Consider the following 24,645-nt stretch of genomic DNA (forward strand, 5'->3'; position numbering starts at 1 on the left):
GCGGCCATGGAGGACGAGCAGCCCGACAGCTTGGAAGGCTGGGTGCCAGTCCGCGAGGACCTTTTCGCCGAGCCCGAGCGGCACCAGCTGCGCTTCCTTGTAGCCTGGAACGACACGGAGGGCAAGTTCGCCGTGACTTGTCATGACCGCACGGCGCAGCGGCAGCGGCGGCGGCGGCGCGAGGAGAGCCGGCTAGGGCCGGAGCCCGAGCCCGAGCCCGAGCCCGAGCCTGAGCCCGCCGCGTCCCCGCCCAGCTGGGCCGGCCTGCTCTCGGCTGCCGGGCTCCGCGGCGCTCACCGGCAACTGGCGGCGCTGTGGCCGCCGCTGGAGCGCTGCTTCCCGCGGCTGCCGCCGGAGCTGGACGCTGACAGCAGCTGGGCCTGGGGCCTGGGGCTCGGGCTGTGGACGCTGGTGTGGCCGGCGCGCTCCGGCCCCGGCGAGGCGGCGCTGCAGGAGCTGTGCTGGCAGCTGGAGCGCTACCTGGGCCAGGCAGCCGACGGCTGCGGCGGCGCCGCGGTGCGCGACGCGCTCTTTCCGGTGGAGGGCTGCGCGGCGGACTACGAGAGCCCACGCGAGTTCCGGGAGCGGGCCCTGCGCGCGCGGAGGGACGAGGAGGGCGCACGGCTGCGCCAGGTACGCACGCACGCGCGCGGGGCAGGCGCCCAGTCCTCCCGCGTGGTTGTGCCTCAGGCCTTTTCCGAGGGTGTACCGAGCGCGACTGGGGTCCTTCCGCAGACCGATGCTGGGCAGCTGCAGCTTAACCATGCGATGCACACGCAGAACGCGCAGCCTCGCAGGTGCCCTTCACCTGTCCCGGAGCAGCTAGGGGGATTCTGCGGAAGCCGCGTGGGGCCGAGCGAGAGGACTAAGTTACATCAAAGTTTTCTCGCAGTTGCGAGCCAGTGTAGGCCCTTGAACCTTTCCCCTGAAAATACTGGCAGAGCAGGCTGTTGTAACAGGAAATGCCAGAAAATACTGAAAGCAAAACTAGCAATATCCCAACCGTGTAGAAAATTTCAACACGGACTAAATGTAAACAACGCCAGGTTCTGTGTGTGAGGGATGACCAATAACGAAGACAAAATGTTACAGAGAATGAAGGGGCTTCCAGGAGACAGGTTTTTTTGAGTCATAAAGACTCGGTCAAATGGAAAGCCACAGGATGTGAACTGTATCCATTAGTTTGGAATAGCAGCAACAAGAGAGCAACTTTAAGCTTGAAAGAAGCAATTTGAGAGACTGAGCAATTCATTTTCTGAGTGGTAAGCTTACAGAAGTTAAGGGAAGGAAGGTTACAAATTCACAAAAGGGTTTAGGAGAAAATATGGCTCATCTATCCACAGCTAGTTGACCTTCCTTAGCCACGATTTAGTGCTCTGTCCTGCACCCCACCCATGCCTCTTGCTTGTCCTTTCCCATCAGAGGCCGTTCGTAAATCTGAATGATTGTCCCATTCGAGGAGGGGAAGCTGTACGAAAAGAATTCAGTACCATTTCAAAATCTTAATCATATCCTCTCAAGCAAAAGTTTTCCTGAAGAAAACTTTGCACCCACTTTTCATGGGTTGTTTTCACTTTATGAGGAAAAACCACAAAGGCAGTTTCAGGCCAGTCGACCTTTGATCTTCAACTTTGTCATTCTGAAAAAGACAGACTTTTATTTTAGACACCTGGTTTCTCACAGAGAGAAGTGTTTTTTTCCCTTAAACTCGCATATATGTTACTATTGGAAAAATTATACATAGAAAAGTCCATTCAGAGATATTATTGCACTAGTATAATTCATACTGTTAAATTAGCTGTTCACACTAGTGTAGTTCACCTGTTTACCTGGAACTTAAAAAGGGAGGGTAGGGGGAGGGCTTAAATACAAAGTATCCTGGCTCCGGGAAAGTGTATATAATTATCTTAAAACTCAGCTCATATTTAGAATAGAAAAGCAGTTAATTCTAGAATTAGACCAGTTGCTAATATTGCTAGTATATATAAAGTGAAGCCAAATGTTTGAATTTTTCTGAACAGTTTAAGAAATAAGACTGAAAAGTATCTATTGTCTTAAGTTTACTTTTTTGTGTGTTTTAATTTTCTTCAGGAAAACTTTTGCTTTAAAAAAAAATACTGCTATTATCACCTGGATAAAACTACAGCTGAACATAGATCACTTTATCCTTAAGTAGAGGGATGGAAATAGAAAAATTTAAGGATGTATTGATTGAAAAAAAATCTGTACTATTACTTGATTTTGTTTCTCTTCTCCTGGAGAGTAAGATAACTTCTTACAAAATGAGTTTATCTAGATTATAAATGCTCACTTTATTTTCTCCCCTGCCTCAGAAGAAGCACTCTGCAGAGTGTAGAGCCACATCTGTGACTCTGAAAATGAGTCTACAGTGCTGGTTGGGGGCTCGTGGCAATATTAACCTGGGGAATTAAGAGAGTCAACATGCTGGAGAAATACGTGGAGGCATATCTATTCTTTATGAGCTTTCAAAAAAGGAGTCCAGCCTCACAAAACCTTTATGGTCAAAAAAGTGATGGAAAAATATCCTCAATTTACAACCTAGAGATAATAGTTGTTAATTTTTGACTCTTTCAGGTCCTTTTCTCTGAGTACTTAGAACATAGTTGAGGTAAAATTTTCAACTCCACTTCCCCCCTCACCCCCCTATTTATGATTATACAAGTCCCCAGGTTACTAAACAGTCTTAAAAGCACAGTGGTCAATGATTATAGTAATACTATTCTACTGTGGGTATACCATGATTTATTTAACCATTCTTACTGGGCATTTTGGTTGAGGAAAATAGCATTTTCTTATTTAATCAGTATTTTAAGCGTATTGCATTCAAGTTTAGAACATTCAGATTCCTTTAGCTTTGTTTGATATGAACGTGCAAATACTGTCCATACTTGAGCTTTATTTACATTTTGTCTTCTAGGTGCTTCAAGGGCATGAAAAAGCCCACACCATGGTAGCACTGATGGAAGTGTATCAAGAGGAAGATGAAGCATACCAGGAATTCGTTACCGTGGCAACCATGTTCTTCCAGTATTTACTGCAGCCATTCAGGGATATGCGAGAACTTGCAACTTCATGTAAGCTTGCTATTTTGGTACGTTTTCTTTATATTTTTACTCTATCAGATTTACTTTTTATGACATAAGATTTCCTTTGTCACATTGGAGATTCAATCTGTGTTTCCCCTTTGGGTTCACTTTTAGGTTTAGATCATATTGTAGGTAGACCCAATTTATTTTTTTAAATTGATTTTAAATGAAGACATTCTGCACTGGTCCTTTTCATAATACATTCAGATTTTTGTAGTTTTTTCAAGATTTCTGCAAGATTTTTCTACAGATTTTCTTTGCCAATGACTTATTTTTGATGTGATGCTTGTTCACTTTGCTTATTTTCAGCTTCTAAGGATACGGGCAAACTTCTGAGAAATAGGATAAAAATTTAAGTAGCAAGGGCCGGGGTTGTAATACAGTAAATTAAACTTTAGTAAATGCTGTCATCGCTCTTGTTTCATCGAGCCGTGAAACAACCCTATGAGACTACTTAGAATAAGTGTTATCATTCCAGTGTTACAAATGAATCTAGATAGCTAGTTAGCGTAACTGCTTTCTGTGGGTCTCAACCAGCTGGAATCAGAAGACAGCAGAGAGATCTCTGATCTCTGTCCCCTGCGCTGGGCCATCCTTTCGCACAGGCGCTTGTGACCCCTGCTGGGCTACTGTACTGTAAAAATGGTATCATGTTTAGATGAAACATGTCATGCCAGCCTAACCTGTGGAGAAAGTTGTTCTGTTCGTTATTTTGAAAGTATTATCTGGATTGTCTTTACTCTGTGTATATATTTTTCTTTCTTTAAATAACAGCTTTATTGAGATGTAATTCACAGACCATACAATTAATCTGTTTAAAGTGTACAATTCATTGGTTTTTAGTATATTCACAGTTGTGTGGCCACCACCGCTGTCTAATTCCAGAACATCTTCCTCTCCCCAAAAAGAAGCCCCATGAATGGTCACTCCCCATCCCCCCCAACCCTAGGCAACCACCCATCTGCTTTCTGCCTCTAGATCTCCCTATTCTGGACACTTCAGATTGTCTGGAATCATGTGTGTCTGGGTCCTTTCATGGAGCATCACTGTTTTCAAGTTCCATCCATGTTGTAGCATGTATTAGAACTTGATTTTATTCATTGTCAAATAATATTCATTATATGGATATAGTACATTTTACATATACATTTAGCGATGGGTGGGCATTTGGACTTTTCCACTTTTTTGCTATTATGAATCATTCTGCAGTGAACATTTGCATACAACTTTATATGTGGACACATGTATTCACTTCTCTTGGATATATACTTAGGTGTGGGATCGTTGGATCTTATGGTAACTCTTCAACCTTTTGACAAACGGCCGGACTATTTTCCAAAGCAAATGCACCACTTCACGTTCCCACCAGTAAACGAGGGTTCCAGTTTGTCCACATGATTTTCAAAACTATTATTGTCTGTCTTTTTGATTATAGCCATCCTAGTGGATGTGAAGCAGTGTCTCATTGTGGTCTTGATTTACATTTCCCTGATGGCTAACCCGTATATGTTTCTTATATCACTCAATCATGCTTGGTAGAAGAATAATTGAATACTAGATGACATAGGACATGTCATAATCACACATGTTTTAGGTTACTGTATAACTTTCCAGAAAGTAATACAGTACCTTCAGAAAAGAATCGCGGTATTGAAAAGCTTCCTGCCATGTCCTTAAAAGAAACCATAGTGATAGCTAACACTTGAGTGCCATGTACTAGGCTCTATGCTGAGTGCATAACAACACAGATCTCTTTCAAACTACTGTGTATTATTATTAATAGAGAACCATAACTTGACAGCATTCCCTTCTAACTTCCTACTAAGTTATTCTAGTAATACAAAGTAAAAGTAGGGTTTCTTTTCTTTATGCTCCAGAGTATCCCTCTGTCTCCCAGAGGATGCCCACTTAGAGCTTTATTCATCCTCAGTCAGGAACTGCTGAATGAATATAATTTACCTGACTAAGCCGTAGTAGCAAAAGTAGGTTTAAATAATCCATGTGACCAGTTTCTTTCAATCTCCTAATGGCTCTCCATTACTGTTCTCTCTTACTAATACAGCTTTCCCTTCTTTCTATAGAAGTCCTTGGATGAGGATGATCTGGGTCCTAAAAGGATAGCTGCCCTGCAGAAGGAAGCCCAGGAATGGACCAGACGGGCTGAAGAAGCTGTCGTCTCTATTCAACATATTACAGTCAATTATTTTGAAGAAACAGTAAAGGCATTAGCCGGTAATAATTTAAAATGCTACACTAAGATACATGTAACTTTCATTTTATTAAAAAAAAAACATCTGAGTGCTTCTTAAGCACCAGGTACTGTATTTTCTAGGTACTGGGGATTCAACAGAAGGATAAGCATAAGCAGACACTGTACAGTCGGGTGAGGGGAGAGAAATCTTAAGTATGTATTGATTCGAACACACGGAAAATGGCAGTGACAAAAAGCCACCCGAAGAAGAGAAACATGGGGCTCTGAGAGCCTGTGAGAGAGAAATTAGGCTCAATCAGAGTGGTCAGTGGAGGCCTCTGAGAAGTGGCACTTGCCCTTGATATCTGAAGGGTAAACGGAGGTGGAGAGAGCAAAAAAGTGAGGGAAGAATGTTCCAGAGAGGAGTAGCAGCGTTTCCGGAGGCCCTCTGGTTTGCGGCAGCTTGGCCAGCGTGAGGAACTTACAGAAAGCCCAGGGGCTGGAGCACAGTCCCGGGACACCTCGTTTTATTGTGCTGCACTTTACTGCACTTCACAGATAATGTGATTTTTACAAATGGAAGGTTTGTGACAGTCCTGCATTGAGCAAGTCTGTTATAAAACAGCACGTGCCTTTTTCCAACAGCATTTGCTTACTTCGTGTCTCTATGTCACGTTTTGGTAATTCTCCTAATATTTCACATTTCTTTATTAGTATTATATTTTTTATGGTGATCTGTAATTAGTGATATTTGTTATTATTCCAAAAAGATGACGACTCACTGAAGGCTCAGATGATGGTTAGCATTTTTCAATAATAAAGTATTTTTAAATTAAGGTATGTACATTGTGCTTTTAGACTTAATGCTATCGCACATTTAATAGACCACAGTATAGCGTAAACATGACTTCTTCATGTAATACAAAACCAGAACTTTTGTATGACTCACTTTGTTGTGATCTTTGCATTATTGTGGTGGTCTGGAACTAAACCTGAATTGTCTCTGAGGAATGTCTCTACAGGGAATGTGGTGTGAGAGAATGCTGGCAAGACAAGCAGGGATGAGACCATGTGGGTCTTCTGAGCTGCCTGAAGGGCTTTTGTCTTATCTTAAATCATTGTCAATAGTAGTGCCAAATAGAACAACTTATTGTCTGTCAATCAGTTTGTTAAATTATAATACATGCATAAAGAGGAATACCATGTAGCTATTAAGCCTGATACAGTAAGTGAAATAAATAAGATATAAAGCAGAATGATGGTCCTGTGGGGGTTTTTTGTCCAAACTATTATCATCCTGTCTGTCTAGCTAGACACAGAAACAGTCTAGAAGTATATGCATGAAAATGTAAGAAGCAATTGCTACAAGTAAGTGAGATTCACAATTCTTTTCTTCTTCTTTTAACTGAAGTACAGTCAGTTACCATGTGTCAGTTTCTGGTGTACAGCACAATGTCCCAGTCATGCATACACATACATATATTCGTTTTCATATTCTTTTTCATTTCATTTCAAAGGTTATTATAAGATATTGAATATAATGCCCTGTGCTATACAGAAGAAGTTTTTCTTCTTTTTTTTTAAATCAAGTATCTAAAATTTTATACAATGTCTGTGTATTATTTTTGTGACAATAAAATCACTAAAATATAACAACCTTTCTTTTAAAAAATGATGTTCTGTAGGTAACATGGGAGGCAATAAACAAAGAATTTGTTCAGGATAAATTTTTCTTTTCAATGAGTTGTAGTTACGTTTTATTTTGTTAATTATAATCCAACAGGAATGCAGAAACAAATGGAACAGGATGAGAAGAGATTTGGCCAGGCTGCCTGGGCCACAGCGACTCCCAGGTTAGAAAAACTCAAGCTGATGTTAGCCCGGGAGACTCTGCAACTCATGAGGGCCAAAGAATTGTGTTTAAATCACAGAAGAGCTGAAATTCAGGGAAAGGTGAGACAGAGAAAAATGAAAGTTTGTTTTAAAAATGTAGTTTTGTTTTAGGTAGCACCTTTCTTTCCAGGCATTGTTAATGAGCTCCTTTCTTCGCTTATTCCACACCATCTTCTAGTGGATGGGAATTTAGAGACTATGGAGGGTTGGCTATGAAATTCCTCTTTGGTCAGGATATTTTTGAAATGTTATATTGTAGGATTCACTTGATAACATTGAGCTCAGTAGTGAAGTAGGTAACATAACTTGAAAGTCAATCAAGCCATGGTTTCAGCCCAATTTTAGAATAATCAAAGAGGTGCTTCATCCTAGGATCAGTCACTTAGTTTTTTTCCTGTAACATTATGACTTTAAAGCAGAAGACATTGTAAATTCTTCATTGCCATTTATTTTTCTCAAAACCTAAATGTTTTCATATGTGTCAAGGATGAGAGAAAGTATTTGTAATAAACGTTGAAGAAGGCATTTTTATTCCATTAAATGAAATGGAAAAATGTTTCTTTTCTATTTGCTTTTTTAATATTTGATATTGAGCAAGGAATAGAAAATAACTCGAATGCTTATAAGTTTGCCTTTCATGTACTAATTATTTTTACTTACCTTTATTTTTGTTTAATGAAAACCAGATGGAAGATCTTCCAGAACAAGAAAAAAGAATAAATGTTGTAGATGGATTAGAAATACAATACTATGAAGTGCAATTAGAACTATATGAGGTTAAATTCGAGATATTAAAATATGAAGAAATACTGCTTGTTACACAGTTGGACTCTATTAAAAGACTTATAAAAGGTAAAATTTATATTTAAATGTATATGTTAATACTTTTAAGTTACACATTCAAGGAAATATGGACCATATTATCAATTCTTGTATATTGTCTAAAACATCTACTGAAATTTTCTAAACAAAGTTTCCCTTAAGTATTTTTATTATTCAAATAATATATTCATTGGTAAACACACAGCAAAACAAGGGAAAACTATTATTACCCCAGTTCCATCATCTAGACTTAAGCTCTATAGCTTTGTAGCCTTTTTTGTATGCTGATGTTTATAAATAAATATTTATCAGTTTTTTAAACCAAAACTATATATCCTGTTCTGTAACTTCTTTTTCATTTAATACATAACTGTCCTTCCATTTCAAAAAGTAGTAAAAACATCAAAAAATTTTAATGGCTGCATAGTATTCCATTCTATGGACATACCAGGATTTCCAGGTTTTCACTGTTGTGAACAGCAGCATAGTGAGGAACCTTCCTTTATACATGTCTCAGTGTAGAGGACAGACTGTTTCCTTGGAATAAATTTCTAAGGATGGAATCAGGTCAAGGACAATGCACATTTGACATTCTGACACACATCTGTTAAAACAACACTACAACAAGCATTTGATGTACCTCTATTTTCTAATTTCTAAATTTCATTCTACACAGTGGCCCTGTAGATAGGTTGTACAAAATGACACTCCCATTGGTAGATTTTAAAAAATATTTATTTCCTTATACTTATTCATTTAAATTCTTGCCTACTTGATAGGAAAAAAATGGCATCTTCTAATTTTCATTTATTTAATTACAAGTGATGTCGAATGCAATTGTTTGTTTACTGGCCATTTGTATTTCTTTTATTCACTGCCTATTCAAGATCTTTGCCCATTTATCTTTGGAATATTCCCTTGCCATATTAGATACTACTCTAGTATCTGTCATATGTTGCAAATAATTTCTCTCTGTTGTTTCCTTTTTCTTGCCTTGTAGAAGTATTTAATTTTTATGAAGTCACTTCTATCAGCCTTTCTGCTTTTGGTGTTAAAACTCCTTATCACCAAATTATATCAGTTTTTACTTATGTTTTCTTTTAATATTTTTATGATTTTGTTTTTTTAAATGTTTAGCTCTTTAATCCAGGTGAATTTTTTTTTTTTTTTACGTGGGGTAGAAATCTTTTTCCCCCCAAATTGTTAGCAGTACCAATCACTGATTTTAAAAAACACTTTTTCCTCCTGCTTTGACTTGTTAACTATCTCATATACAGAATTATTATATTTATTTTAATCTATTTATGAATTGTTATTTTCTTTCATTGATTTGTGAGTGGCTTCTGATACCAGCACCATGCTGTTCTCATTGTACCTTGGAGGTACATGTTAGTATCTGGTAAAGCAAGTAACTCCCTCTTTACTTTTCCACAAGCTTTCTGACTTTTCTCGCTCCTTTATTCTTCCAGATGAACTTTAGAATCATTTTGGCAAGTTCAAAACAAAAAACCCCCCAAACTCGGAATTTTTATTGGGATTGTGCTTAAAATTAGAGATAAATTTGGGGAGAACTGTCATCTTTTCAGTTTTGAATCTTCCCATCCAAGAACGTGGTATGTCTCTCCATTTACTTAAGTCTTTTTTACTTCCCTAAAATTCCTCCAAGTTTAATAATTTTCTTCATATAGATCCTATACATACTTAATCCTAGGTATTCAAAAAACTACAGTAGTTTCAGGTTAGAAGCATTTTACATATTTAGGAAAAAAATTCTATTAGAAAAAAGTTAATCTGGAAGGATGCATGCCAAGCTGTTTGTGTTTTCCTCTGGGAATAAGATTCCAAAGGTTTGGTGAAAGTAGAAGGAAAATTTCACTTTATATTTTATGTACTTCTGTAGGGTTTGAATTTGTAATAATTAGCATGTATTTTTTAAAAAATCAATATGTAATCAAGATGAAACATCATTAAGGCACCTTAACGATATCCTGCTGATAGAATGTAAGTTGCCTTTCTGGAGAAGGGTGATTTGACAGTAGTTACCAAGAGCCTTAAATATTCATCTGCTAAGGAAGTAATAAAACTGTACACAAAGATTTACACAGAGATGTTCATCATAGTGAAACTGATAATAATGGAACATTGGAACATTCTAACAACAGAGAGTGCTTAAATTCGGGAATACTGTGTTGCCATTAAAATTACTTTTCCATCACATGGAAGAGTTTCTCTAAGGCCTCTGTTTATTGACATGTGTAGCTATATACGTGGTGCATGTGTGTGCACATGTATACATATGTACATAAGTGTTCATCATGGTTCTCCCTGGGTGGTGGGATTACAAGGATCTTTAACTTTCCTTACATTAAAAAAAGCATGCATTATTTTTCATAATAAAATGTTTTTTTAAAAATCATTAATATGTTTCTAGATAAACAGGATGAGGTTGTCTATTACGATCCGTGTGAAAGTCCAGAGGAACTTAAAGCTGTTGATCATGTCCTGGGGCTGCAGGATGATAAGAGTTTGGAGGTGAAGGAACTCAGCCGGCGGTGCCAGCAGCTGGAGTCTAAGCGGGGCAGGATCTGTGCCAGAAGAGCCTATCTCAGGAACAGAAAGGTAGGAGCGCCCCGGGCAGCCTTCTTCCCTTACCTCTTCTGAGGGATTCTTTTATTAGAGATACAGAGGTACTGAAAATAAGGCTTTTATCAGTGATTACTTTTGTGTATGTTTATGTAGCTATCAGTGGCTACAATTAAAATATATTTAAATTTTTCTTCTTAAAAAGATACTTTTTCCTTTTGGATTTAAGCACTCACTGTAATCTCTAGCTTTTAATGAATTCTTTCAACAACTATTTATTGAATGCCTATTATATATACAGGTATTTTAAAAATCATAGTAGGTAGGAACTTCTAATCAGCTATAATAAATGCTAAAATTAATTTTACTGTAAATTGTTGAGTATAAAATGTCAGAGATAATATTTAGCTTATTTCAGTCTTTATATTCGGTGAGTGATTTTTTTCTTAATTTTGAAAAACTCCATGATTACATAAAAAGGTAACATTCTAAGAATGGTTAAGCATAATTGAGATAGAGTTTTTGATATAATTTTTCAGGTATTGTAGGTTGGATGTACTTACATAGGTATGTTTGGAAATATTATTTAGAACGTTATGGGGAAATGTGTTTGAAACAACTGCATTGTAACAGATTCTTAGGACACATCCCACTTAAGAATGGGGGACTGCCCATATGTCCTCTCACTTCCACTTGGTTGGAGGATTTGCCTTTTCATCTCTCAAAGCATCAAATCACAGCCGTGGCCCTCCTGACCGGGAACAAGTGATTCCCGTAAGCAGCCAGTCAGCCCACGACCGTAGAGGAGGCAGTACCACTGAGCTATGCCCTAACTCCTGTTACTAAATGCCCTCTGCTGCATCCCAAGTGCAGTGCTGTTTTTAAACTTCTTATGGTATAGCCCATGGTAATATTAAAAACCACATAGTGTTAAATGTATAACCATGTAAATAAAGGAAAAAACAGAGCTATGAAATTGTATTATTCCACCAGGATCGATGCAAAGAGAATCATCGACTCAGATTGCTACAGGCTGAAGAAAGTATAAAAAATTTTCATCAGCATCATAGTGTTCAGAGGGTGAGTGGTGGAAGGAAAATGTTTTATATTTGCATAATGTGACACACTGGCTTAGGTTCGTCAGCTCTGATCCTGAGGAGGCTGCGGCCTGGCCCTGCAGCCTGGGGGGCAGACGTGGCAGTGTGGGGCTGGTGGGGAAGCGATAACGTCAGGTTATGGTCCCTATCTCTTTCTCAAGACTTCTGAGAAGTTTACACATCTATGTTTGTTTAAATCTAGAAAAGAGACAAGAAAAAAGAGGAGGAGCAAAAGAAAAAAGAATGGATAAACCAAGAACGCCAAAAAACACTCCAACGATTGAGAGCATTTAAAGAGGTGAGTTCTGGAAATAATTGCTTCTCCTACGTTTTTCTGGAGAAACAGATGATGATCACCCATCCTAGGAAAAAAGCGTAAAGTATTAGGAACAGATAACTTGGAACATAAAATGTTCCCCAAATGCCATTATTTGTAGTATTTAAATAAAAAACAAAAATATTAGGAGTAAAATACTCATGCCCAGACGCCACCTCCGGAGATTCTGATCATCTGGGGTAGGGGCCTGGTTGTGAATCGAAGTGGGGAGTGAATTGAAGGGGAGCTACATGAATACCAGATGAACAAGGTGGGCAGTCTCTTGTCGGTCAGCTGTCAGCAGAAGATATTGACCAGTGGGACAGAGTCATTGTACGGGAAGGAATCTGAGGGATGCAAGTCCAGTCCGAACCAGTCAGAGCAGGGACAAACTGTCAAGTGTAGACAGTGTGAAGATGGTGTGCAGATGACAGGATCGGGCTGCCTGTGCTCTCAACAAACTGGAACAGGTTGACCTCAGCTTGGTTTAAATTGCAGTTTTTTTGGCCATGGACGTGTACACCCCTCAAGATTAATTTCTTTGTAGGATTAGGTTTTTCTCTAGCAAACTAATATGTGAGAGATCAGAACTTTCTTAACTCACATTTTAAAATTATAGAATTTATTCTAAACCTAAAAATTAGAGAACCATCCATAATTCCTGTTTTAACTGTCACTTTGAGGTCCACCCTGCTGGTGTTCTTCATAGATCTGTTTTTACATGGTTATACATTTAACACTGCATCATCTGCATTTTTAAAGGATGTTTCATAGACTTTGTACTATTTATGCTTTTTCATGGCTGCCTAATACTTAAACTCAATTCACCATAATTTTTTTCAGCTATTGTTGCTATTTAGAGTTTCTGATTTTTCATACTAAAAATATGAATGTTTTCCTCTGTATCCTTTCACATCTTTACTACAGAGAAAGTGTATACCAAAGGATATACATGCTTATTCCTTAGTATAGGTTGAGTAGCAAGGGTGGCTGCCCAGAGGAGGAGTCACTTTGTGAATTAGAACAATCCATACACAGAGACTCTTCAGTGTTCATTTATTTATAGGAAGTTTCAGCATGTTGATGGGTTTGCGTTTGTGGCAAGTTTCTCACAGCAGTTTTTCATTTTCAGAGATGTCCAGGTCAGTCTGTATTAAAGACCTCTCGCTTACAACCTGTAGCTCCAAAGCTGCCAGGTGGACTTCCCCAGCAGACATCCTCGCCGACGTCTCAGACGACAGCAGCAGTCATTCATCCGTCCTCCAGGAAAACCGGAAATGCTCCCTTATCTGAAGTTAGTAATGGGACAACGCCTGAGCGTGAAGACTGTGCTAGAAACATCCCTGTCCAGACTTTTGTTCCAACTGGTGACCAAACACACCCCAGATCCAGTGAGCAGTTGTCACTGTCACCACCACCACCTCCTCCTCCACCTCCTCCTCCACCACCACCGCCACCGCCACCGCCACCACCGCCACCCCTCCCTGCTCAGCCCTTTTCTTCTCAATCTGCACGTCATTGGAATTTACACTTCAGGACTTCAGATCAGCCACTTCCTCTAGTGTGTGGATCGCCTCCTGAGAGCCCGCCTGGTTCCTCAGACAGTTTTACCTGCCCAGGTAATCCGCTGAGCTGTGCCTGCTCACCAAGGGTGGTTGAAACGTTCAAGCTTTAGAAGCCATTATCTTCAAATCTTTTTCAGAATTCTCTACAATCTTAAAATATTCCAGTATTTGTTGCCTTAAGTATTTACTCTTTTATTGCAAAGTTACCATAGCCTAAATCTGAGTTTGATAAATGCTAACTCTTCTTGAAGAAACACCTCTGTACATTGAATGGTCACATGACTTGAGATCTCTGAGGCTGTTAAAGAATCAGTGGTGTTTGGTTTCTGCCATTGGAATATGCTTCAGTGTTGCTTTGAATTAAGCGTACTGTTGCATCTCTGAGTCCTTTATAGAGTTAAATTGTTGCATCTCAAGCAGCATATTGGTTGCGAATTGTCTTGGAGGAATGTTAGAGTATGGAAGGCTCTTCTTGCAGACCAACTGGTAGACTGAGAAACCTTGCTGTGGGAAATCTTTCTAAAACTGAGGGGTCCAAAGGTCAGTGGATAGCTTTTTGCATTTTGCAAGTATAGTACACTGAATATACTTGAATATTTCTTTGTTTAATGAGGGCTATAATTCTAATTATAGCTTAGACATTGACTATGAAGGAGACTGGCTGAAATCTGCCCAGACTCAGAGCCCACTGCTTTGGGGTGTATTTGCATGTGTGATAGATAAATCCAGTCAAAATGCTGTGTACACACTTGTTATAAAGACTATGCTTGAGTACCTCCACCTAGAACATGCAGGGAAGGGTATGTGATAGGTGATGTGAATTGTAGCAATATAACAGTTCCAAACTGTGGTTCTGGTTAATGTGTATTCTGGCTATTCTGAGTTCAAGGTTCCCCTGTACCTAGAACCAGGTACAGATGAACATGTCCACACTATTAAGTGGAAACTAGATAGCTCATTTCCACAGGGTCTGTAGCAACACTGTGTAAGTGAAATTGAGAGCTCACGTGCCTGGGTCTAGACATGGCAGGTCTCTGTGGGGGCGCCGCGTTCCCAGCCTGGTGTAGCGCTCACAGTGTGGGGAGCCCTGTTCAACTCACACACACGGCTCATTTCACTGAAAAGAACAAGAAAGTGTGAATCAGCACCATAAAACACCCTTGATGGTGAAACTCTGTCTTACTCCTAGAAGGGAACTGTAATGACAAGTTACAGGTTAAAATCCAAGGTTAGTTTGTTCGCCGTAGCATGGCCTTTCAGTCCTGAGCTAGAGACGACTATTCATCCCAAAGCCTCAGCTGGAAGATCTCTCAATTGGTGGCCACGGTCACGCCCCTGTCCCCAGCAGGTGGTAAAAGATTTTACTCCCCCTCCTGCAGGCGTCTCGAGGTGCCAGAGTTTAAAAAACAGCTTCTCCTCACCAAGGCCTTGAAACTGATCTAATTTGTGTTTTGACATCCCTTCACACCCTCAAAAATAGAACACGTTAAGTCACCGCAGGGTAACGAAGGTGGAACTGAACGCACTCTATACAAAGAGGTGTGCCACTGCCACCCCCTCCAGGTTCCCTGAGCCACTGATGAAAGTTTTACCTGAAGCCTTTTCATGTGTGGAAACCCACTCACTTCATTGTCACAGAACGAATCATCACTGACTAACATCCAAGGCAGAAGTTAGAGAAACACAGTGGGGTACATTAAAAAAAAAGTTTAAGTGGGATGGGAAATGGAGGAGATACCATTTCAGAGGCACACTGGGTTGGATTACTTAACACCCCAGATATTCACAGCTCTCTTCAGGGTCACACGAAAAGATAACACCCGTGTCCTGGAGAGCAGTCATGCTCACAAAAGCTGTGCTGACTCCCTGCTGTGCCTGTGAGTTGCTGTGGATTTGAACAGCAGTGGGAATGGAGTGGTCAAGGCGCAATACTAGCAATTAAACTATCCTGGATTCAAACAGGGAGCTGATGGTTGACCTTCCTAGCGGATAATCAGAGCGTTTGTTTATGGAATGATGATCACCTGTTTGTATCACGGCGTTAACTAATGTGACTTACTACATGTAACTTGCACAAAAATGTCTTGGCATCTCGGGGAGAAAGAGTATGATGTCTTGACTCCGGGCTCTGTGTACTCAATTTCAGGATCCATGGATGAAGTGCTGGCCTCCTTACGGCAGAGCAGAACCCCTCCCCGGAGGGCGCAAGCACCTGCCCTGTCCCCGCCCCGCGCCCCAGTCAACGAGCACATTCTGGCTGCCATAAGGCAGGGGGTCAAACTGAAGAAAGTGCACCCTGACGTTGGCCGGAGCTCCAGCAACAAAGCAACCAGCGACCTGGAGAAGAGCATCAAGGCGGCGCTCCAGAGAATCAAGAGAGTGTCTGCTGACTCGGAGGAGGAGGAAGGAGAGGACGATGGCAACGAGCAGAACCCCGGCGAGTGGGACCACTAGTCTCTTCTCCAGGGCCCCAGGCCCTTCTGGGAAAGCCTATGAAAGGGGTGCTGGTAGACTGGCCACCTTACACCCCAAAAGATCAACAGGGCTCTGTGTGTGACGCTGCTGCTGTGTTTAACACTGCAGCTCTTAAAGTCAGGGAAGGAAGCAGAGATGTGGAGACTCTCACACGCCAAACTGGAGCTGGGATCTAAGAAGCCACAGCGAGCGCCACTGGCACAAGAAAGTGGTATTTACTGTCCACCGTGGATAGTCTAGAATCGTTCCCTTATTCTGAAAAACGTTTATACTACTGTGGTGAACAGCACTACTGACCGTTCCTTTCAAGCGTGTGTAGTGGTTTCCTTGGATTTAAAGCTTTGAATGTGAATGTTATTTTAACAATAATCAGAATAAATTGCTTATAAGCAGGAATTATCTTTAATATTTTAAATGGGGGGGGGGCTATTTTAAATAGCTCAGTGGTAGAGTGTGTGCACAGGGTCCTGGGTTCAATTCCCAGTACCTCCATTAAAAAAAGATAAAACCTAATTACTTCCCCCCCAAAACAAATAATATTTTAAATGAAATGTATTTTATGTATCAAGCACTATAAAAACTCATAGTAAAGAACCCTTTATAATGCATCAGTGTCACTTGTGAGGAAACGGAATGTAGTATCAACACAGCCGACCCTGCTTTGGGTGGGTTTAAAGTTTTTAATAAGATTTCAGCTAAATATTTATTTAAGCGAATACTAAGGATGGGGGAATAGTGCTGTTCCCCTCAGGAACTGAAGTCTCATGCTGGAACCATTTCTCCTCCTTGCTCTGTGCTAAAATTAGGAAAGGGGGAAAGACCAATACAAGGCCATCTACTCGTTTCTCAAATTGTCCAAAGCATCCCCACGAGCCTCATCACCCTCACTCCAGCCATGGCAATCCTGAGTTTCCACAGAACAAGATGAATGACCCTCCTTTGTTTCCAAAGAAAAGCTGTGATAAACCAAAACCGTTCTTACAGTTTCTTCTTGGCTGATTCTGAGGGGCCTCAGCTGGCAGAGCTGGGAGGGGTCTGGTCTTTCAGCGACTGCAGCCTGGACCTCCACGCGCAGCTGGAGATGCACCACCGCGGCCACTGCCAGGCTACCCCCCGGGTCCATCAGGTGTCCGCCCTTCCCTGACCTCAAGTGACGCGACCCAAATCCAGCTCCTGTGCATGGAGGTGCCTCTCTGCTCCCCGGGCCCAGGCCCTGGTGCCCTGACCCTGCAATGGCCTCTGTCCCCACTGCTCCCTTTCCTTTTTTCAGCTCCCCAGGGTGCTGCACAGGAGGACACCCTCCCCCCCCCCACCCCCAGCTGGCAGCTTGCCATGCCGCTCACAAATCCCAGAGGCAGGTAACGTGGCTGTGCCCCAGGCCACCGCCTCCACCTCAGACAGGCCAAGCTCAGCACTAAAATTTTCTCTAGAAAGAATTCGGTATTTTTAAAAATGGCAAAATCAGAGCTTTGCTGGACTTTGAAATGCTTATTTTGCAATTTGGTATTTTTATTATAATTATTGTAATTTCAGTATTTTGAGATACCAGTTAGCTTATTTGGGCTCAGATAATTCTCAGAATTTGCTTTCTAAGGGCTGCCAAAGATAAGAAGCCTTCAAAAAAGGATCATTTTCAAGAGAGTTCTCCCAATTAAAACTCCTTACCCGACTGTCTTCAGTGCATGAAAACTCCTCCTCTGGAAACTTCTCTCCCTCGTTTCTCCCTTCTTCCAGCCAAGACTTGAACTGAGTCCAGACTCTGGCTTCAGGGAATTCAGAGCCAGAGAGAGGGACAGGTATTGTCTCCTTTGTCTAACTTCAAGCCTCTCCAACCCACCTTCCAAGTGCTGCCAGTCAACCCCACCTCTCCCCCAGGGGAAGTCCCTCTCCGCTCTCCAACCCACTCCAGTAAAGGCTGGCCCTCAGCGTGGTACCAAACCCTCAGAGACCCTCAGAGACCAGCTGCTGCTTCCGCCTGCCCCTTCCCCCACCGCAGCAACACCAGGCTGCTTGCTGCCCGCCCCTAAACGGCCCTGCTCTCTTGAGCCTAAGTGCCGGGGATGTCCCAGCCCTCTACGGCCCTGTCCTGGGAAATCCACGTCCATCCTTCAGTCTCATCCCCATCGTGTCCTCCTCTCCTAAGTCTTCCCTGACCCCCTCGTTCTCCTATACGACCACTGCACCTTGTCCCGGACACCAGCCCTGCTGCCTCCCCAGTCTACAGCCCTGGCTACGAGGGCAGCCTGCCCTGGCCATGTTTCATATCCAAGACAGGCCATCTGGCCAAAGCGGATTCTAGGAGAGCCAGTCCATAACTAGAAGCATCCTATGGACTATCCTGGAGTGAAAAACCATAAGCTGGGCCAATCAGACTTACTCATTTATTTATTTGTTCCCTCTCTAGCATCTGAACTGGGGAATCAAGCAGGCAGCAGCAGGAGCCGGAATCACCCATCGTGTGAAACCATGTAGTTGAGTCCATCTGCACAGCAGAGGTTCTCACTGATACGTAAACTCACGTGAGGAGTGTACTGGGTTTCCATTGCCGTCACAACTAATTACCACAAGCTTAGGGGCTGAAAACAACACGAATGTATTACCTTACTGTTCCATAGGTCCAAAGTCTGGCATGGGTCTCACTGGGCTGCGTGGCTTTCTGAAGGCTCCAGGGGAGAAGCTGTTTCCTTGTCCAGCGTCTAGAGGCTGCCTCTGTCCCTTGACTCGTGGCCCCTTCGTTTATCTTCAAAGCCAGCAACGTTGCCTCTCTCCGACTCTTCGTAACCGTATCTCTTTCTGATCCCACTCAGGAAAGGTTCTCTGCTTTTAAGAACTCATGTGATTAGACTGCCCCCCTCCCAAGAAAATCCAGGATAATCTCCCTCTCTGCAGGTCCCTAACCGTACTCACACCTGTAGGGTCCCTTCTGGCATGTAAGGTAACCTATTTACTGCTTCCAGGGATTGGGGTGTGGATGTCTTTGGGGAGCCATCATCTTGTCTAGCCCAGGAGCTTGCTAAAACGCACACTGCCAGGCCCGCCCCACAACGGTGCTAATCCAGGAGGTTTTTCTGGGAAACCCCAGACAGCTCTGAAGCAGCTGGTGTGCAGACCAGCCTTAGAAAAACACGAATACACACAAGTCAGCCAGGAAATGAGGGGGCTGTGGCGAGGGGAGGGGGAGGCAGGCATCCTTAGAGTCACTGCGGGTTCCTTCCAGGCCCTGGAACCTGATGTCTCACAAAGTCCACAGAGTGGCCAGGGCTCACCCCAGCTCTGGAGAAGCTGGGTGTCCCCTGAACTCCTGTTCCTGGTCACCTGTGAGAGCCCTGCTTGAGGGAAGCCTCACAAATCCCCCGTCTGCTGAGTTCCATTAGCACCTGCGACGTATCATCTCGCCTCTCCACCGGAGTCTAACACATCTGTGGACAGTATCTGTGTCTTTTCACCTTTGTGTTCCCAGGGCCTGGGGCATAACGGGGCTCAAGAAGTATCTGTTAAGTAAGCACACGAATTAGTGATTTGCGGGCCGTGCGGGTGGGAAGAGCTATGTAAGAAGCATGAGAGAAGTCCCCTGGAGTGGGTGATTTTAATCGGGAGGGCCCAGGCCTTTGAGCTGGGTCTAAGAAGAGGGCTCAGGTTGGAAGAGGGGAAGGATTCCAGGCAGGGGAAGATCAGGAACAAAAAACCACAGAGAAGGCAACAGCAAGGCCTGGGCAGGACCAGGGAAGTGGCTGGTGTGACCTCACGGGGGAAGATGGAGAGACAGCGCCAGAACTTGACCCAAGCTGTAGGAAGAGGCCTCTGGCAGCTTTACATAAGAGGGTGGCGAAGGTGGAGGAGATCCTGGAGTGAGCAGATCAGGACTAGGACAGGGACAGCCTGGTGAGAAGAGGCAGAGATAAGCGAAGAGATCAGGATGACCAGAGGAAGAAGCCCAAGACTGTGGCTCACTGTGCCAGCTGCAAGGGCAGGGACATAAAGATGGTGCTGACACTTGGGGGGCGGTGGTGCCACGGTCAAGGATCGGTGGGGGAGGGGGCAGCACTGGACAAAGGGGAATGTGAGGAGCTGCCTCTGTCCCGGAGACTGGAGGCGGTGGTGGGGGTGAGCGTGTCACGGGAAGGTGACCCAGGTCGGATCCTCGGAGACCCCCACACTACACGGCAGGAGGAGGTGGGGGAGGAGAGGTCGGGGAAAGACAAGAACTGGGAAGGAGAACTTCAGTCATGGGAGGATTATTTCAAAAGAACGAGGTCAACTTTCCCAAATGCCCCAGAGAAGGAAAACACAGGACCTGATTTGGTGTGGTTTCTGCAGCGCTGGGCGCCAGAGCCCTCCCCCAAGGCTGCAGACTGCCTGCAAAGCAAGCAGGCAGCGGGGCCACAGAGTCACTTCCACTCAGTAGTGGGCTCTCGTGCAAACATGCACTGGCTCACCTAGCAGTGCCTTCAAGTTAAATCACCCTCCACCCCAAACCTCTGCTGTCACACAGGGGATGGCTGCACAGAGGGCCTAGGCAGTCGGGGTCTAGGACAGCCTCAGGGAGATGTCTGCAGCACCAGAATATCAGAGCAATTCCGGTATTCCCAAGGGTGCAAGCCTGACACAGAGGAAGAGGAGTGAGAGGGCGGAGCAGGAACAGGGGCCGTCTCAACAGATACGGACCTCTTCCCCCAACAATCCTGGAAAGATGCAGGCCCCAGCCTTCAGAGGTTCACATCTGGAGAAAAGGAGGTCCCAGGACTGACTGAGATCAAAGTGCATGAGCCTGGTAGAACGAAGGCTCAAAACAGAAATTTACTTGAATGAAGGGAAAATAGAGAAGGTGGTATTTCTTTCCCTCCTGAGCTGTGCGTTGAGATTCACACCTCCTCCACATGTTTGGGAAAAGTTGGTCCTCTGCCTGGCACAGACTTTGCCATCTGAATAATCTGCTCAAATAGCTCTGGAAAAATCTTTTCTGGTAGAATGAGTTTCTGAGATTAGCTTTTCCCCCAATAGCCAGGAACACAAGCATATACACTCTGCTGCCTTCTGCTCAGAAGGGCAGCCCTGCAGGAGAAAAGTGTCTCTTGGGTTTAGAAAAGCTTTGGTTATCGGCCCCGTCTAGGCGGAATGTGACAGACTGGAGGGCAGGTGTCCTCTAAGCATACCAAGCACAGGGCTGCCCCAAAGCAGGAATCAGAAATGCTGGCATCCTCAAAAACCCTCATTGTGTTCCAAAGGCTTCTGTGCCTCAACCATCCATGCTTTGGCTCAGGAAGTCGCCCTGGAAAACATCAACCTACCCCTGGGGAGATCCAGGGTTTCCAAAATAACTTAATACACAAAGGGCTTCTGAAAGATTTTTGTTCACTTAAAAACAGACACAAACATTTTACTGAACTATGTATTTCTACATAAACAACTCTTTTACAACAAAATCAGATAAAATCCACAAAGGTATACAAGTCTTTAAAGGAAAATATTTTTTCCCTTAAGTATAAAAAGATGACTTGCCAAATAACATCGTACTGAAACACATAAAGCAAAAACCGTTAGAAACACAAGAGAAACAGACAGAAACACAGCAGTAGTGGGAGACTAACACACTTTCCTCAGTCTTCAATGTATCAAGTGAGCAAAGATTAAAGGCCCACAATATTATAATTAATAAGGTCAAATCAATACATGTAGGTTGAATTGTGTTCCCGTCAGAGAATATACCATCTTTTTCAGTTTCCTGGGAATATTTACTAAAATGAACAATTTATTAAGTCCCAAGAAAATATCAATAAACTCTAAAATGCAGAAGCTTGTACAGGCCATACCCTTTTTGACAGCAAGGCAGTAAAACTAGAAATTTATAACAAATGTTAAAAAACAACGAAAAGTTATCAAACTACCTAGAAATTTAAAAGTATAATTTCAAATAACTTCAGAAAAAAATAAAGTCAAATCTGAAATAAAGTCAAATCTGAAATTACAAATTATTTATAACTTAGAATATCATACCTAAGAATTTAAGGGATATGGATAAAGAAATAGAAGAAAAGTCATATAGCCTTATGATTGCTAGCAAATGTATCTACTATAAACAAGAAAAGGTTAAAATGGCATTCAACTTGAGAAGGTGAAAAAAACAATGAAATAAAGGAAATTAATAAAAATGAAAACAAACCAAAAAAAAAAATCATAAAATGGTAAAACAATAAACTAAGATATAAGTCCCAGAGTTGGTTCTTTGAAAAGGCCAATAAAATAGGCTAATTCTGAAAAACTAATCAATAAAAAGGGAAAGCACAGACATGACATTATGGATGAGAGAAGAGAATACAGTAACTCCATGTGAGCAAATTTGAAAATCTTAACAGAGTCATCATATAGGAAATTTAAATTGCCAAAAACTTACAGAATAGGAAGAAAGTTCAAAGAAGCTAATGAGCATGGAATAAGATTGAAAAAGTTGTCAAAGAATTATTTCCTAAAAAGGCACTAGACTTGGACAGATTTATACATGTTACAAAAACTTCAAGGAGCAAAAACTTCTAAATATTAAACTGTTTAAGGGCATAGAAAAAAGAGAGCACGTTTCCCAAGTTTTTTTTTTTTTAAAGAAGCTAACACAAACCTAACACCAATACCCGACAAAGACAGCAGAAAAAACTATACAACTATCCATCTTAACATAAACAAAATTCCAAAATAATATGAGCAAACCAAATCCAGAGTATTTTTCTTATTTTAAAGCTCTTATTTTCATCATACAAGTAATACAAGAACCGTGTAGAAAAATCAGAAAATACAGATAAGAACACAAAATAAAAATCTACCATAAACCAACTCATCATAAATAACCACTGTTAACACTGAGTGGAGATATATCCTGGAAGAACAATATATCATGACTAAATAAAATTTTTCTAGAAATGTAGAGAGGGTTTAACATTAGCAAATCTATTAAAATGATTCTTATTAATTCATGATAAAAACCATTCGATCATTTTGACAGATGTGAAAAAAGGCATTTAATAAAATTACAACACCCATTACTGATAAAACGTTCAGCAAACTAAGAAGAGAAGTGTATGACTTTAATATATAAATTCAAATATTAAGAATACCTTATATTAAGAGGCAAATGTGTACTTCTGGAGAAACAGTAGCGGTTTCTCCTCTAGAGTGGAGAAACACTATATTCTCGCCAAGTAAAAAGTGTATATAAAGAAGAATGTACAATATCAGCACAATTTATAGACGTGTTATTTAACATTGTCCTAAGATTGCTGGTCAATGTGATAAGGAAGTGAAATAAGATAATTAAAAATATGGAGGTAAAATTATCACAACTCAGAACTTCTTATCTACCTGAAAAAGCAGAAGAATTATTAACAATAAAACTATTAAAATGAAAGGAAATTCAGTAATTGGCTAGTTACAGAATAAATAAGTAACCAACTGCCAAGTTAAACAAGCCAGCAAACAATGACACCACTCTCTATGCAGAGTTAAGAAGAATGAGGTAGATTGATATGTACTGACAGGAAGATGTCCAAGATCTATCGCCAAGTGAGAAATGCAAGCAGTAGAAGGGTGGTATCATACGGTCAAAATGCTAAAACCTATTTTAGGAAAAAAAACTGAGGACTATGCATCAACTATTGACTTTATCTTGGGGCAGAGGAATTTTAATTATGGACAACTTTCAATTTCTAGATTATGTTTTTTCATAATGTTTACATTTCCACAACTTACAACATTTTAAGTCAGAAAAATCAGTGGACTTAATTTTTTTATAAAGTATTATTTTATTTTGGTGGGGGGAGGTAATTAAGTTTATTTATTTTTGGAGGAGATACTGGGGATTGAACCCAGGATCTTTTATATGCTAAGCATGCACTCTACCACTTGAGCTATACCCTCCTCCCAATTTTTTTTTAAAAAAAGTAATGGTATACCTTTATACTAACAAGCAGCTAGAAAATATAATGGACAAAACAACTCATTTACCATAGTAACCACAACTACAAAAAATTACCTATACTATAAAAAATACACTGAGGGACATAATACTTTATAAATTTACTTAAATGAAAGGTTAAATATTACAAAGATGTTAATTCTCCCTATAGTAACCTATGCATTTTACACAATCCAATTTCCAATTCTTCTAAACATTACAAAATGATCTTGAATTTCTTTTGGAAAGATTAATATACAAAAAGTACTAGGACATTTTTGAAGAAGTTTAATTAATGGGGACATTTAGTCTAAATCTGCGATGATCAAACAATGTGGTACCAGCGCCAGAATGTGCAAACAGACCACAAGAGAAAGTTCAGAAGCATGCTTAACAATATATAAGAATTGCGTATGTAGTGAAAATGGCATTTTGTAACAGTAGAGAAAGGATAGATTTCCCAATAAATGATTCTGGGGTAGTTTCAAAAATAAATTCCACCTGGATCACAGATTTAATTGTTTAAAAGAAACAATGAAAGTATAAGAATAAAATACTGGTGAAAATTAATACAATCTTGGAATCAAAATTGCAAAGATAAGCAAAGGTAGCAACCATAAAAGGCAGATTTGACTAAAAAATTTTTTTAAATGTCTG

The 24,645-nt window shown here is 41.4% G+C and overlaps 1 protein-coding gene and 1 long non-coding RNA gene across 5 annotated transcripts; one reads left to right on the plus strand and one right to left on the minus strand.

Annotated features, from left to right (window-relative positions):
* Window positions 1-6: 6 nt before the first annotated feature.
* On the plus strand, window positions 7-16,445 carry WHAMM (WASP homolog associated with actin, golgi membranes and microtubules). Of its 4 annotated transcripts, XM_031440647.2 has the most exons (10): window positions 7-633; window positions 2,939-3,112; window positions 5,189-5,339; window positions 7,082-7,251; window positions 7,878-8,043; window positions 10,445-10,632; window positions 11,590-11,676; window positions 11,896-11,991; window positions 13,142-13,628; window positions 15,721-16,445. In XM_031440647.2, exons 1-10 carry the CDS (start codon window positions 7-9, stop codon window positions 16,026-16,028), a joined length of 2,454 nt encoding a protein of 817 aa, XP_031296507.2. In that variant the 3' UTR covers window positions 16,029-16,445. The 4 variants fall into 4 exon arrangements, with proteins under 4 accessions (XP_031296507.2, XP_064336702.1, XP_064336703.1 ...); XM_064480632.1 differs by lacking the exon at window positions 11,590-11,676; XM_064480633.1 differs by lacking the exon at window positions 15,721-16,445 and having other exon boundaries at window positions 13,191-13,710.
* LOC135319567 (uncharacterized) lies at window positions 13,902-24,645 on the minus strand. Its single transcript, XR_010378295.1, has 3 exons — window positions 18,650-24,645; window positions 17,715-17,812; window positions 13,902-14,691 (listed from the first exon to the last, which is right to left on the minus strand). It is a non-coding gene; the product is annotated as an uncharacterized LOC135319567 (long non-coding RNA).

The sequence above is a fragment of the Camelus dromedarius genome, chromosome 29, assembly GCF_036321535.1.
Source record: "Camelus dromedarius isolate mCamDro1 chromosome 29, mCamDro1.pat, whole genome shotgun sequence".
NCBI lineage: Eukaryota > Metazoa > Chordata > Mammalia > Artiodactyla > Camelidae > Camelus > Camelus dromedarius.

Coding starts and splice junctions, on each gene's coding strand:
- WHAMM (XM_031440647.2), top strand. CDS start 7: ATGGAGGACGAGCAGCCCGACAGCTTGGAAGGCTGGGTGCCAGTCCGC. Junction 11,992..13,141: donor GATTGAGAGCATTTAAAGAG/GTGAGTTCTGGA, acceptor TTTCATTTTCAG/AGATGTCCAGGTCAGTCTGT. Junction 13,629..15,720: donor AGACAGTTTTACCTGCCCAG/GTAATCCGCTGA, acceptor ACTCAATTTCAG/GATCCATGGATGAAGTGCTG.